The following is a 12,633-nucleotide window of genomic DNA, read 5'->3' on the forward strand; positions in this document are numbered from 1 at the left end:
AAAATATTTGGTTAAAAAAACACAGTTGCTACATCTATTATGTGCACAAACATGGGTTCCCATGCTTGTGGAGGCACAGGGAGAGGAGGTTTAGGAGCTGTCTTCTTGCCACAGGACCTTCTGAGCATGTACAGTGTAACGTGTGTGGGGTGAGGGTGCCCTCTGCCCCCAAAACATGCCTTGTCATTAGTGACAGCCATGGTAGCTGATCTCAAAATGCCTTAAGGCTGCATTTCTGTCTGGCAGCTCCATTACATGGGAGGCGGGAGCAACTTCCTGGTGTTCTGTGTTGAAGATGGAAATATGTTTGTTTTGTAGTAAGCTTTATCTCAAAGTATGTATAACATTTATTTCCAATATAAATATTTGGCTTTGTCATGACAAACTCTACAGAGTGGAAGACAGAATGAGAAGATGATGTAGATTATTGTTACAGCGTGGATTATTCTCATTTCTTGTGTCTTACCAGCTAGATTCTGCTCCTACATTACAAGTTGTCATCCTGTGTTTGGTAACCACCTTTACACAGTGCTGTGGTTTATGGTGTTAACTATAGGATGACATGAGGGGGTGGCTTGCAGTGCTGCTGCTTGTCCTTTCTAGGTTCTCCATATTTTTTCTGCAACCGTTTCAGGGGAGTTTTTCACCTTTTGACCAGCTAACTTCTGGTCTCAACTGCACAGCCACAATCTCCCTGACAACATGCTTTGTACTGCAGATGCATTAGAAAAGCCTTTAACTTACTTGTTCTATAAATCTAAACAAAACTATCACTTTATATTGCATTTCAACCTTAAGAGAAGGCGGCAGCATTGCTGTCATGCTTTCACCTCTAACCAGGGGGGAAGCAGCCAGCTCTGGCAGGGCAGGGCTGGCAAAGGGCAAATTAAAACTCGACGGCATTGCAGCGGGTGTCCGAGATCACCAAACAGAACGACCCCAGAAGGTAAAACGTCGAAGCAGGTCCTCTCTCGTGACTGCAGAGATGAACAGGGACCATTTTGGACTGTCCTGGAGATGGCAGCATTGAGCAATTTTTTTTTTAGACTTAGCTCGCAACACTTGTTTCCTACTTAAAGCGGTAGAAGTTATGCGTACGGTACATTTCAGCCCTGTAAACAGCAGATTGCATTGACTATTCAGTTTAATTTAGCATATAATGATGCGGGGAAATGTAGTTAACTGCTTGACGCTACGCGGGGGAAGCTCTTCGGGGGCCCTTCCGCAGCCGCACGCCGCGGGGCAGGGCCAGCCCCCGCTCCTCGCCGGGGCTCTGTGCGGGGAACGACCCCCTCGGCAGCGCGGAGGACGCGCCGCTCCGGGACACGTATTCGCCGGAAGCGGCTGCCGAGGAGCGGAACGAGCCCCAGCCGGGCGGAAAAAGCACGCCCGCCCGCCCAGCAGCTCGGCCCCGGGTGGCGGGAGGGAGGGAAGGAACCAGCCCAGCCGCTGCAGCCGCGCCGGCCCCGTTCCCTACGCGGCGGCCTCGCCCCGAGGGGTGGCGGTTAACGCCGGCGGCGGCCCCACGCTCGGGCCTGCCCCGCCGTGCGGAGCCGACGACAAGGGCTGCGGGGAGGGCGGCGGGAGGACGCTCTCCGCCCCGCCGGGCCCGCCGCGGCGCAAGCCGCGCCACTGCAGAGGCTGCCGGCGGCGGTTATAAATAACACGCCGCTGAATGGCGTCTACGCCTCCTTACTACACGCCGCGCCTCAGCCTGGCCGGGTGCCGCCCCCCGCCGCCGCCGTGACGGACAGGCGGCGGCACCAATGGGGGCGCGGCCCCCGGCGGGTGGTGCGGAGCGGGGCCGGGCCCGGTGGTGGCGGCCCCCGCGGCCGCGCTGAATGAGGGCAGGGAGGGAGGGCGGAGAGCGCCGGGGCGGGCCGCGGGGCCGCGGCGCTGGGCTGGCCGGGAGCCTGGCGGCGGCGGCTCCGGGGATGGTCCACGCACTGGCGCCGTCACGTGTTGTTCTCCTTGGAGTGAGCCTGAGCCGCGGCGGCGGGCGGAGGGGGCTGGACGGGCGAGCGCCGACCCCGCCGCCTGTTTTGGTGCGGGGCGCCGGGAAACTCCGCGAAGAAGCCGCCGGAGAGGGAGTCGCCGCGGCGGTGCCCGCTCCCCCGCCGGCCTGGGGCACGGGAGGGGGCCGCGCCGCCGGCCGCTGAGGCGCTGCCGACTGGAATGAAGAGGAGGAGGAAGAGAGGATGTTCCGTCGGCACTTGGGCTGCCTCCCCTCCCGCCGCTGCCGGGCTGCCGCGTGTGGAAATGGCACTTTCTCCGCCTAACGAGATGGGACTGAATGGGGTCGCCAGCCGCCTCCGCGCACACGAGCGGCAGCAGCAGCAACCTCAGCGCTGATATTTGGGGAAGAAGGGGATTGTGTTGTGGGAGGCTGCTTTTTGTCTTTTTTTTTTTTTGCTTTTTCTCTTTTTCGGGTGAAGGGGAAGAGAGGGGGAAAGCAGCGTGTATTTTTGGGTGCAAACCCCGGACTTTGCAAAACAATCTCCGCCCCCAAGAGGATATTTAATCTGCAACAGAAATCGCTACTCTCGGAGGCAAACTTGAGACGGGGAAGGGGTGCGGGGAGCGGAGGAAGGGACCCCCGCCCGCACCCGGCCCCGCCGGAGCCCGACCCTGCGGGGGAAGATGCGTTTCTCTTTCCCGGCGGCTGCTCCTGGGACGAGACTTTCGTCTGGACTGATCGGGACTGGACTTTTTAAGGGCACGCTTACCCACCTAGGGGTGATTTGGGCATAAACAGCAACGCAAACTCCGATTTGGTGCTGGAAGCTGCTTCTGCCGCTGAACAGCTGCTCTCACCCTGCTTCTGTCCCTCCCCCGTCCCACCCTCAAAAGGGGATCCTGAGCTATTTTGCCTTTTTTCCTGTTTTTTTTTTTTTTTTAATTGTTGCATGAATTTTATTTTAGGTGGTTGCCTTTTCCGACTGGCTTGGCTGTTTTGGGGTCTTGTGGACTGCTAGCTGCAGTAGCAGCTCCACCGCCTCTCATCATGGCTAGCCCCACAGATAACAACGAGGGCTTCTTCTCAGATGTCAGAAAGGTGGGTTACTTGCGCAAACCCAAGAGCATGCATAAACGCTTTTTCGTACTGAGGGCAGCCAGCGAGTCTGGACCCGCCCGGCTGGAGTATTACGAGAATGAGAAGAAATGGAGACACAAGTCAGGGGCCCCCAAGCGCTCCATCCCACTGGAAAGCTGCTTCAATATCAACAAACGGGCTGACTCCAAGAACAAGCACCTGGTGGCCCTCTACACCAAGGACGAGCACTTTGCCATTGCAGCTGACAGCGAGCCTGAACAGGAGAGCTGGTACCAAGCACTGCTGCAGTTGCACAACAGGGCCAAGGGCCACCACCACCTCCATCACCACCACCACCACCACCACAGCGATGTCACCTTTGGAGGCAGCAGCGCTGGACTGGGGGAAGCAGGTGAGGATGGCTATGGTGAGGTAGCCCCTGGCCCAGCTTTTAAGGAAGTTTGGCAAGTAATTCTGAAGCCTAAGGGCCTAGGCCAGACAAAGAACCTGATTGGCATCTACCGCCTGTGCCTGACTAACAAGACCATCAGCTTTGTGAAACTGAATTCAGATGCGGCTGCTGTGGTGCTGCAGCTGCTCAATATCCGCCGCTGTGGTCACTCTGAGAACTTCTTCTTCATTGAGGTGGGGCGCTCGGCTGTCACTGGGCCCGGTGAGTTCTGGATGCAGGTGGATGACTCGGTGGTGGCGCAGAACATGCATGAAACCATCCTGGAGGCCATGCGAGCCATGAGTGAGGAATTCCGGCCCCGCAGCAAGAGCCAGTCCTCCTCAAACTGTTCCAATCCCATCTCTGTGCCCCTTCGCAGCAGGCACCATGTCAACAACCCTCCACCCAGCCAAGTGGGGCTCAGTCGCCGGTCCAGGACTGAGAGCGTCACGGCCACCTCTCCTGCCGGTGGTGGGGGTGGAGGTACGGGTGGCAAACCCAGCTCTTTCCGGGTTCGGGCATCAAGTGACGGGGAGGGCACGATGTCAAGACCTGCCTCTGTGGATGGTAGCCCAGTTAGTCCCAGTGCCAACCGAACCCATTCGCATAGACACCGTGGCAACTCCAGGCTCCATCCTCCACTCAACCACAGCCGGTCCATCCCAATGCCTTCCTCGCGCTGCTCTCCTTCAGCCACCAGTCCCGTCAGCCTGTCATCCAGCAGCACTAGTGGCCACGGCTCCACATCAGACTGCCTGTTTCCACGAAGGTCTAGTGCTTCAGTTTCTGGCTCCCCTAGCGATGGTGGATTTATTTCTTCTGATGAGTATGGTTCCAGCCCATGTGACTTTCGCAGCTCTTTCCGCAGTGTGACCCCAGATTCATTGGGACACACCCCACCAGCTCGGGGCGATGAAGAGCTCAACTACATCTGCATGGGGGGGAAGGCCACCCCCTCTTGCTGCAGCCTGGCAGCCCCCAATGGCCACTTCATCCCACGCACCTGCCACCCGCAGCAGCAGCCCCGCTACCCTAGTACGCCTCGAGGTGGTAGCGAGGAGGTTGCTGACTTGGAGAAGACATTTAGGAAGCGGACTCACTCTGCAGGCACGTCGCCCACCATCTCCCACCAGAAGACACCCTCACAGTCTTCAGTGGCCTCCATTGAGGAGTACACAGAGATGCTGCCCTCTTACCCCTGTGGCAGCAGCCGGCTGCCCTCCTGCCGGCACTCGGCCTTTGTGCCCACTCACTCCTACCCAGAGGAGTGTCTAGAGATGCACCACCTGGACAGTGGCCATCATCGGACCAACTCTGCCCCGCACATGGACGACGGCTACATGCCCATGTCACCTGGTGTAGCCCCTGTGCCCAGTGGTGAGGGGCCTCCCAAGGGTGGTGACTACATGCCCATGAGCCCTAAGAGTGTGTCGGCCCCACAGCAGATCATCAACCCTGGCAGGGGAGGCCGCCACCCTCCAGCCACGGTGGACTCCAATGGCTACATGATGATGTCCCCCAGCAGCAGCTACTCCCCTGACAGTGGCTCTGCGGGCTATGGCAAGATCTGGACAAATGGCGCTGGGCACCACCCGAAACTCTCAGTGGAGAGCAACGAAGGGAAGCTCCCCTGTGGCGGCAGTGACTATATCAACATGTCCCCAGCCAGTGGCTCCACCACCAGCACCCCACCTGACTGCTACTTCGGGGGTGCAGGGCAGCCAGGCATTGAGGAGGCTGCTGCTACAGCCCATCACAAACCCATCTACTCCTACTTCTCACTGCCACGCTCCTTCAAGCACGTGCATCGGCGGGGTGGCTGCGGGCCGGCAGTAGTGGGCGAGGAGGGCAGCCCCCAGCCCCGCATCGCTCTTGGCTCTGGTCGCCTCCTCTACGCGGCTGAGGACTCATCCTCCTCCACCAGCAGCGACAGCTTGGGTGGCGTTGGTGGTGGCACCGACGGTGGCCCCTCGCTGCAAGCGCAGCCCCCGCGCAAGGTGGACACGGCCGTACAGACCAACAAGGGCCGCCTGGCGCGACCCACGCGGCTGTCACTGGGCGGCCCCAAGGCCAGCACTCTGCCGCGGGCCCGGGAGCAGCCCCCGTTGCTCCTGCCCCCGGAGCCGAAGAGCCCCGGCGAGTACGTCAACATCGAGTTCATCGCCGGCGACAAGCCGGCCTTCCCCTCGGCCGCCTTGGGGCTGGGTTTGCCGCCGCCGGGCAACGAGGGCGCCGAGGAGTACATGAACATGGATCTGGGGCCCCCGCGGGCCCCCTGCCCCGGCGCCTTTGTCGCCGCGCGGGCGGCCCCCACCGCCCGGCCCGGCCGAGGAGCGGCCCCCGGCGGCCGGGACTACGTTACGATGCAGCTGGGGGGCGCCGCCGCCGCCGGGGGCTCTTGCTTGGACTGCGCCGACAGCCCTTCCCCGTCGTCGCCCGCCCTCCTGCTCAGCTACGCCGACGTGCGGGCGGGCCGCTCCGCCGCTGAGAAGCCCCCACCGGCGGCGGCGCCGACGGCTTCCCCGGAGCTGCCGCGGCCGCCGGCCGAGCTGTCGGCGGCGCCTCCGCGCTCCTCCTCGCTGCTCGGGGGCCCCGGCGCGGGCAGCGCCTTCACCCGCGTCAGCCTGAGCCCCGGCCGCAACCAGAGCGCCAAGGTGATCCGCGCCGACCCGCAGGGCGGCCGGCGGCGGCACAGCTCCGAGACCTTCTCGTCCACGCCGAGCGCAGCCCGCGGAGCGGCGGGCGGCGGCGGGCTCGGGGCGCCCTTCCCCTGTGGCGGCGCGGGGGGCGCCGAGGAGGTGAAGCGCCACAGCTCGGCCTCCTTCGAGAACGTCTGGCTGCGGCCCGCCGCGGGGGAGGCGGCCGGCGCCCCCGCTGCCCGCCGGGAGCCGGGGGCCGCGCCCGCCCTGGAGAACGGGCTGAACTACATCGACCTGGACTTGGTGAAAGACTGCAGCCACCGCCGCCACCACCTGCACCCCTCCGCCGAGGGCGCCGCTCTGCCGGGGGGGAAGCAGCCGCCGCCGAAGGCTCCGGGCCAGCCTCGCGGGAGCGGCCACGCCAGCGACGACTTGAGCGCGTACGCCAGCATCAGCTTCCAGAAGCGGGAGGAGATGTAGGAGTCGAGTGCCCGCCGGGGAAGGTGAGCCCGGGGCGGGGGGGAGCTGAACGGCCCCGAGCGTCCCTGTGAGGGGCGAGGGCCGGGGGGCGGCGGCCCAGGGCTGCTGGCTGCCATCCCCTCCCGCGGGCACTGCGGGCTCGCAAAGCGTGGGGCGGCCGGGGCTGGCGGTGTTGTCCCTCCGGGAGAGCAGCGGTGGCTGTGACACGTTAGGGTATTAGCGTCGTGCGTTTTTGCCTTAATATCTGCAGCATGTTTTAGTGGCAGAAGCATCCGGGAGCACAGCGTCCCTGCGGGTGTCCCGACCGCTGGCCCACACCTGCACGGATGGGCGGGGTTGTTTCCAGAGCACACCTGGATGCTCCTCTTCTGATGGGGACACAGTACTGTGCTTACCCTGTTGTCACATTTCTTTACTTTTTGGAACTAGGTGTGTTTCAAAAGTGTGTGTCGGGGAGAGAAGCGAGTTAGGTGTAGCATGGAACTGGAAACAGGCAACTCCCATTGTAATCCTGGTTTGGTCACTCTTGTGGCCACGCCAGCTCTTGCTTTCCCAAGTGCAAAACACGGCTAACGGCATCTGCCTCGGAGCTGTGATGAGTGTTAATTCAGTTTTGTTCAGAAGGTGCTTTGAATTTGAAAACAAACTTCAAAACCTTCAGAGCATTTTATCTGTCACTTGTGTTTCAGCTGATACTAAGCACGGCTGTCCCATGCTCACAACAGTGTTACAAACTGCATAAGAAATGGGCTGTGTGAACTGTGTCTTTGACGTTGACTGATGTGTTCTATTTTTCCTTGAGGCTTTTCATTTTTAACTTGGGAAAAACTTCTGCCAGGCTGTTGCACATTGATTACAGGCGTGTAAGATGAGTAGCAGCATAGTTGCAAGCACTGCGGTGTTTCTGGTACGTGGAAACTTTATGCTGTACATACCAAATCTTGTTTAGAGCTCACAAAGTACAGTGCACCTGTGTGAGTGAAGGTTGTTTTGGTGCAGACAAGCACTAGCAGTAGATACTTACCCAGTTAATCTTGTTGCAACACTTGATTTTTAGCAGTTTTCTACATACTTGAGCAGCAACAAACACAGTAGTATGAGTAGTTGTTATGAATGTGTGTAACGGTATAAGGGGTGAATTTCATACCACCTTTTACTTCATAAGTGTGATAAACTTACTATTTGTGTTGCTTGTTCACTCAGCTCAAAGAAATGCTGAGGGCTGCTCTTGGTAAGATGCCTGGGATCATATGTTCACCATTTTTATACATTTTGCATCCTTATAACCTGAAAAAAAAAGCAAAACAGCCTCTTCTCATTTGCTGCTTAGGGGTTGCTGCAGTTATCCAGGTAGAACAATGCAATGCTAGGTGTTAATCTTATGTGACCTATGAGGACCAGGGTAATTTTAAAGTTTGAGGTAAATTTTAAGATAAGAGCAGATTTTGCTGGCCTGGTTCAAGTGGTAACAGGTAGGAAATGATTGTTTCTGTGGATATCTGACAGGAGTGTGTTGGCTGTCACAGTACATTGTCTGTGAGCAGATTTACACGGCCACACCCTTTCTCTATTCTGGGATGTGCTTGCAAGAGCTTGTCTAGACTGTCTTGGAGATCCCTCTCCTTACTTTAGAAATCTGTGTCTGCCTAGGGCAGTGTTGGAACTCTCTGGGAGGAGATTTTTGCCAGAGGATGTGGCTTATTGTGCTATAAGTCACATTGTTAGGAGCATCACTTTCCCCACCCCCTGCCCTGTTATATGCTAAGACTGAGGGAACAAATGTGAGAGAAAATCCTCTGTCAGCATGTGGATAAATTATAAACGTGTGCAACAGTATGAGAGTGCAGGTTGAGGGGAGCAGGGTCATAACTGTTTACTTACACAGTTTTTTTCCAAATACACTGTTTACTTTTGCAGTAGACAACTTACTTGATCCTGTGTGTTGTCTTTAACATAAAAGCTGTGGCAATGTTCTCTGTCGTGGTGGTAGGTAGACACACCTGCTGTGATTGTGCCGTTGAGTGGAGGATGAGGATGTGAAAGACCTGATATAAGATCATGCTGAAAAATATGCAGATGTTTTTCAGAACAGCATTGTGAAAGATAGTTTCTAACAGAGTAATTGCTGTTTGATGGCAGTTCTTATTTCCCAAAATTAGGATTGGACTGAGCAAGCACAGCTTCTTCTGGGAGGCAGGGGAAGAGCCAGGTTATAATTATATGTAGAGTTTGTAGCCATGGCTGTTCCCTTTCCCTTCCCACTGTGAAACTGTGTTAGTTGCTTGTAGCGTTCTCAAACATTAACCCTTTGGACTCTTATTTCCCAGGGTAGACTTCTCCCCTTCGCCTGAAACTTTCCTCAAAAAATTCAGTGTGACTAGCTCATATGTTGTTGAGTGTGTCAAGGGAAAAAAACCCACGTTTTTGTCTGTGTTAAACAATTTTTACAGCTGTTTATTGATTTGTCCTCATGCTTTTTCGTGTTGGAGGTGGAACTTAAGTTTGGCAGAGGAATTGGCCCACGTAGGTTATGACTTATGCCATTCTTGGGAAAATCCACCTGGAGGTGAGTGATTTACAGGCCTACAAACAGTCTGTTTGCACACAGCAAAAAAAAGCTGAGCACCTTCAGCTAAGCCATTCTCCTGAGAACTCCATGTGCCGTGAGGGTTCTCTGGTTCCCCTGCAGCTCTGCCGGCCCTTTCCCGGCAGCAGCTGGGCAGGCGGTGCTGCCGCAGCCTCAGCTTCCCCCTGCTCCTCCTGGCAGGTGAGGCTGCTTGGGCTCTGCTGAGAGTGGGGAGGCTGCCGTTGTTGTTTCTTCTCTTGGTGTATGAGCAGCGTGCAAGAGGAAGGAAAACCACCTTGGTATGTTTGCAGGTACAGCAGAGAGAACATCTCGACCTGGGAAGGGAGAGATGAAGCTGCAGGTATCAGAACAAGGGATGGGGAAGGCTGTGTTAAGTACCCTTTCTTTGCTCCCCATCTCTTCCATGGGTTATTATTTATACTTTTAATCTCAGAAGTGGCAAAGGGACTGCATGTGTTCTTTTTTTTTTTTTTTTGTTCCTCCTCTCCATAGAGCAGCCTTCCACCCCACCCCAAAGGCCCAAACTATCTGGATAACTCTTGTTTTATCTATTCTGGAGTTTTCTGTTGTTCTAGACCACAAGACAAGGGCTCCAAATGTTGGCCATTCATCTCCTAATAGGTAAAATGATTGTTGCTGCTTTGCTGCAAGCTAGCTAACTCCTCTTCCCTGCTCCACTGTCTTCTGCCGCCGCTGCCCTCAAGTTACGGAGGCATTATAATCTGAAATACTTTAACCTCTTTCAAATGTGCTTACTTCACCTAACATTAAAGATACTGGCTGAAATAATCCTATTGCTTTCCAAAGGTAATTAAAAAACATTTCTCTTGCACCCACAGCATTCCTCTGCACTCTGCAATCCCATTGCCTCCGCTGTCATGTATTCTTGGCTGTTTGGGACTAGCTGGCTCTGCCCTGTTCTGTCCAGCTCTCTTCTCTGATCCTGTTGAAGTGCAGCAGTTTCAGCACAGTCCTGCCTGCTCCTTGCTCAGGCGCTTCCCTCTGTGTCAGAGCGCTGCGCACTGCCGCCTGTGCCCAGGCTGGCCAGTGGCTGCTTGGTGCCTGCATCCTCTGCCGGGTGCATTTTCACACTGTAGCTGGAAGGCCACATAACTGCAGTGGCCAAATCGTGCTGGGAAGCAGCAGCCCGTGGCATGGAGACAGGGAGGCGAGAGCTGGGGCGCAGGGAGAGCCCTGCTGCTGGAAGGTGTTTTCCTCCTGCTTGAAGTTTTGCATGCAGCAATGAGCAGCAGTTGTGGGTGTGCTGTGGATCCTGCTTTGGGGATTGTTGTGAGAAGGCTTCTAGAATGAGCAGGGGTTTTGAAGATGAACCGCTGATAGCTTGTGTTCTGAGGACATAGTCAAAAAATATTCCAAAAAGGAAACTATTAGACATTGGCTCCGGAGAAACAGGAAAGGCTGTAGCAGGATAGTAGCATGAATCCAGGTATGTGGCTTTGATCTCCGAATCTTCAAAGCAAAGCCATTACTCCCCTGCCTCATTTCCATTTTGTTGATGAGTCTAAGAACTCGTGAAAGTGAGTGCTAATAACAGCGAATAGAATATGTGTAGTGTGAGCAAGTGGAAACTTGGCTCACTCGCAGATTTAATGATGCCTATTTTACCCAGTGCATGGGTGGTTTGGGTTTTTTTGGTGATGTAAGAAAATGGAATACACTACAATGGGAATACAGTGCAATGGCATCTGGGTGGTTGTTATGTCTTTTTTCTGGTTCCAGTTAAAGCACTTCTGAGGGGAAGAGCTAAACATTTGTTTTAGTCTCATGAAAATACAAGATGGTTAACAGAAAATTACTCATGTAATTCTTGTATAATATACCTGGATTTTTTTTTTGGGGGGGGACACATTGTTTGCTTTTAATTTTATTTCTTTAACAGCTTTCAGTAGTTGGGTTTGTTTCCTCAAGTTAAAAAGTTAAGGTGGAAAAACTGAAATGCAACAAATGCCAAAAGAAGATGTGTACAATTAAATTAAGGTTTTTGGGGAGGTTGTTTCCAGACCTGAAAGAAGTTTCTGTAGTTTTGGGCCAGGACCAAGGTAAATACCAGGAAATTATGAAAGTTTTCCATGCTTTATGGGTGTTACTTTAGACAAAACAGTGCATTTCTTACTTATGCACACACCAGTTTTTCCCCGTATCTAATTATTTGCCGAAATTGAGCCTGTGTCTCCACATACCTGTGTATTAGCAGTTCTCCTCTTTAACGAGACCACAAGCCTATAATTAATGTTTTCAGGTGTTTTGAGGGTTTGTTGGATATTTTTTTTGTTGTGATTTAGAGAGTAGATCAGTTCCTTTAATCTAGCTACATTAAATGGTAGTATTGATTATTCCCCCACCCCCACATTGATTTTAATGACAAGTTTCTTAGGACTTTTCTTTTTTGTTTTCCTGGCTTAAAAATTGGAATTGTATGATTTATAAACCAATTTGGTTGATTACGAAGTACTATCTGGACTTCTTTAGCACACAGGTTTCATATTTAGTCAATGTTTAAACTGATTTCTGAGCGTGGTTTAAATTTGAAAATGAAATAGGACTTAGCAGGGCAAGGATGATGCTCATTTTTAACTAGCAATTGTGGAGAGATCATATATTTCCTTAGATAACGCTCATAGAGAATTGCAACTTTTAAATAAAATGCAGTGAGCAGTTGTGGAGCAGGAATGTTATTTGACCGATTCCTTCAGTATGTTGCATTGTTTCAGGAATGCTTTATGGTAGCTGTAATTTTCATATTCATTAGGGCTGTACAGTTTTAATGACTTTATAAATATATGGTGCAAGTACAGGAAGTGAAAAGCACTTGAATGTTCTTTTGAACAAGTTGCAGCAACTATATAAGAGCTTGTTTGTGAAAAAAGTTTGTTTGTTTTTCAGTTTATTGAAGCTCTGAAAGTGGATTTGTTCAGTACTGATTATTGTGTAAGGAAAGGTACTAGTCAACATATGCTTTTGAAAAAATATTTTGGTGTCCAGTGATGTGGAAGAGAAATAGATGTTCTCTTCCAAAACTAATTTCATACTAGATTTTCCCTCTGTGCCATGCTTCATTGGGAACTAATTATTGCGTTTGATTGTCAGAGTTAGGAAATACAGCACTCTTAAGAGACAGGAGGAAGCAGGGGGAGATGGTGTTCATGGGACCTGTGCTGTGGCCGGAGGAGAGACTGTGGGATGCTGAGATAAGATAATGGGAAACTGGAGGTACAGGCTGGGAATGGTTGTCGAGACTGGTATGGAAGGGAGGTAGAAATGAGAGACAGACATTACTGGGGGACACAGAAGCTGTGGTACGATGTTGTGGGTGGAGAGAATGGCAAAGTGTTGGTGATCTAAAGGGAGCTGCGATGGCTGCACGTGAAAGTTTGAGGGTGAGTGTGGGGAAATGCAAAGGGCCTGGATATACACAGAGAGT

General features: G+C 53.7%; 1 protein-coding gene across 5 annotated transcripts in view; it reads left to right on the forward strand.

Moving 5' to 3' along the window:
- Window positions 1–1,848: 1,848 nt before the first annotated feature.
- The window catches only part of IRS1 (insulin receptor substrate 1), a 314,426-nt gene continuing 303,641 nt past the window's right edge, over window positions 1,849–12,633 (forward strand). For 3 of the 5 annotated variants that reach the window (XR_010474710.1, XR_010474706.1, XR_010474707.1), the window contains exon 1: window positions 1,849–6,627. Coding sequence is in view for 1 of the 5 variants with exons in the window: in XM_065074021.1 (XP_064930093.1) it covers window positions 3,005–6,604 (3,600 nt within the window). In the remaining 4 variants the exon portion in view is untranslated. Of the gene's footprint in view, window positions 6,628–9,766; window positions 9,813–12,633 lie in introns of all 5 variants that reach the window. The other 2 variants (XR_010474708.1, XM_065074021.1) reach the window with 2 other exon arrangements.

The sequence above is a fragment of the Columba livia genome, chromosome 9 (assembly GCF_036013475.1).
Source record: "Columba livia isolate bColLiv1 breed racing homer chromosome 9, bColLiv1.pat.W.v2, whole genome shotgun sequence".
NCBI classification, from domain to species: domain Eukaryota; kingdom Metazoa; phylum Chordata; class Aves; order Columbiformes; family Columbidae; genus Columba; species Columba livia.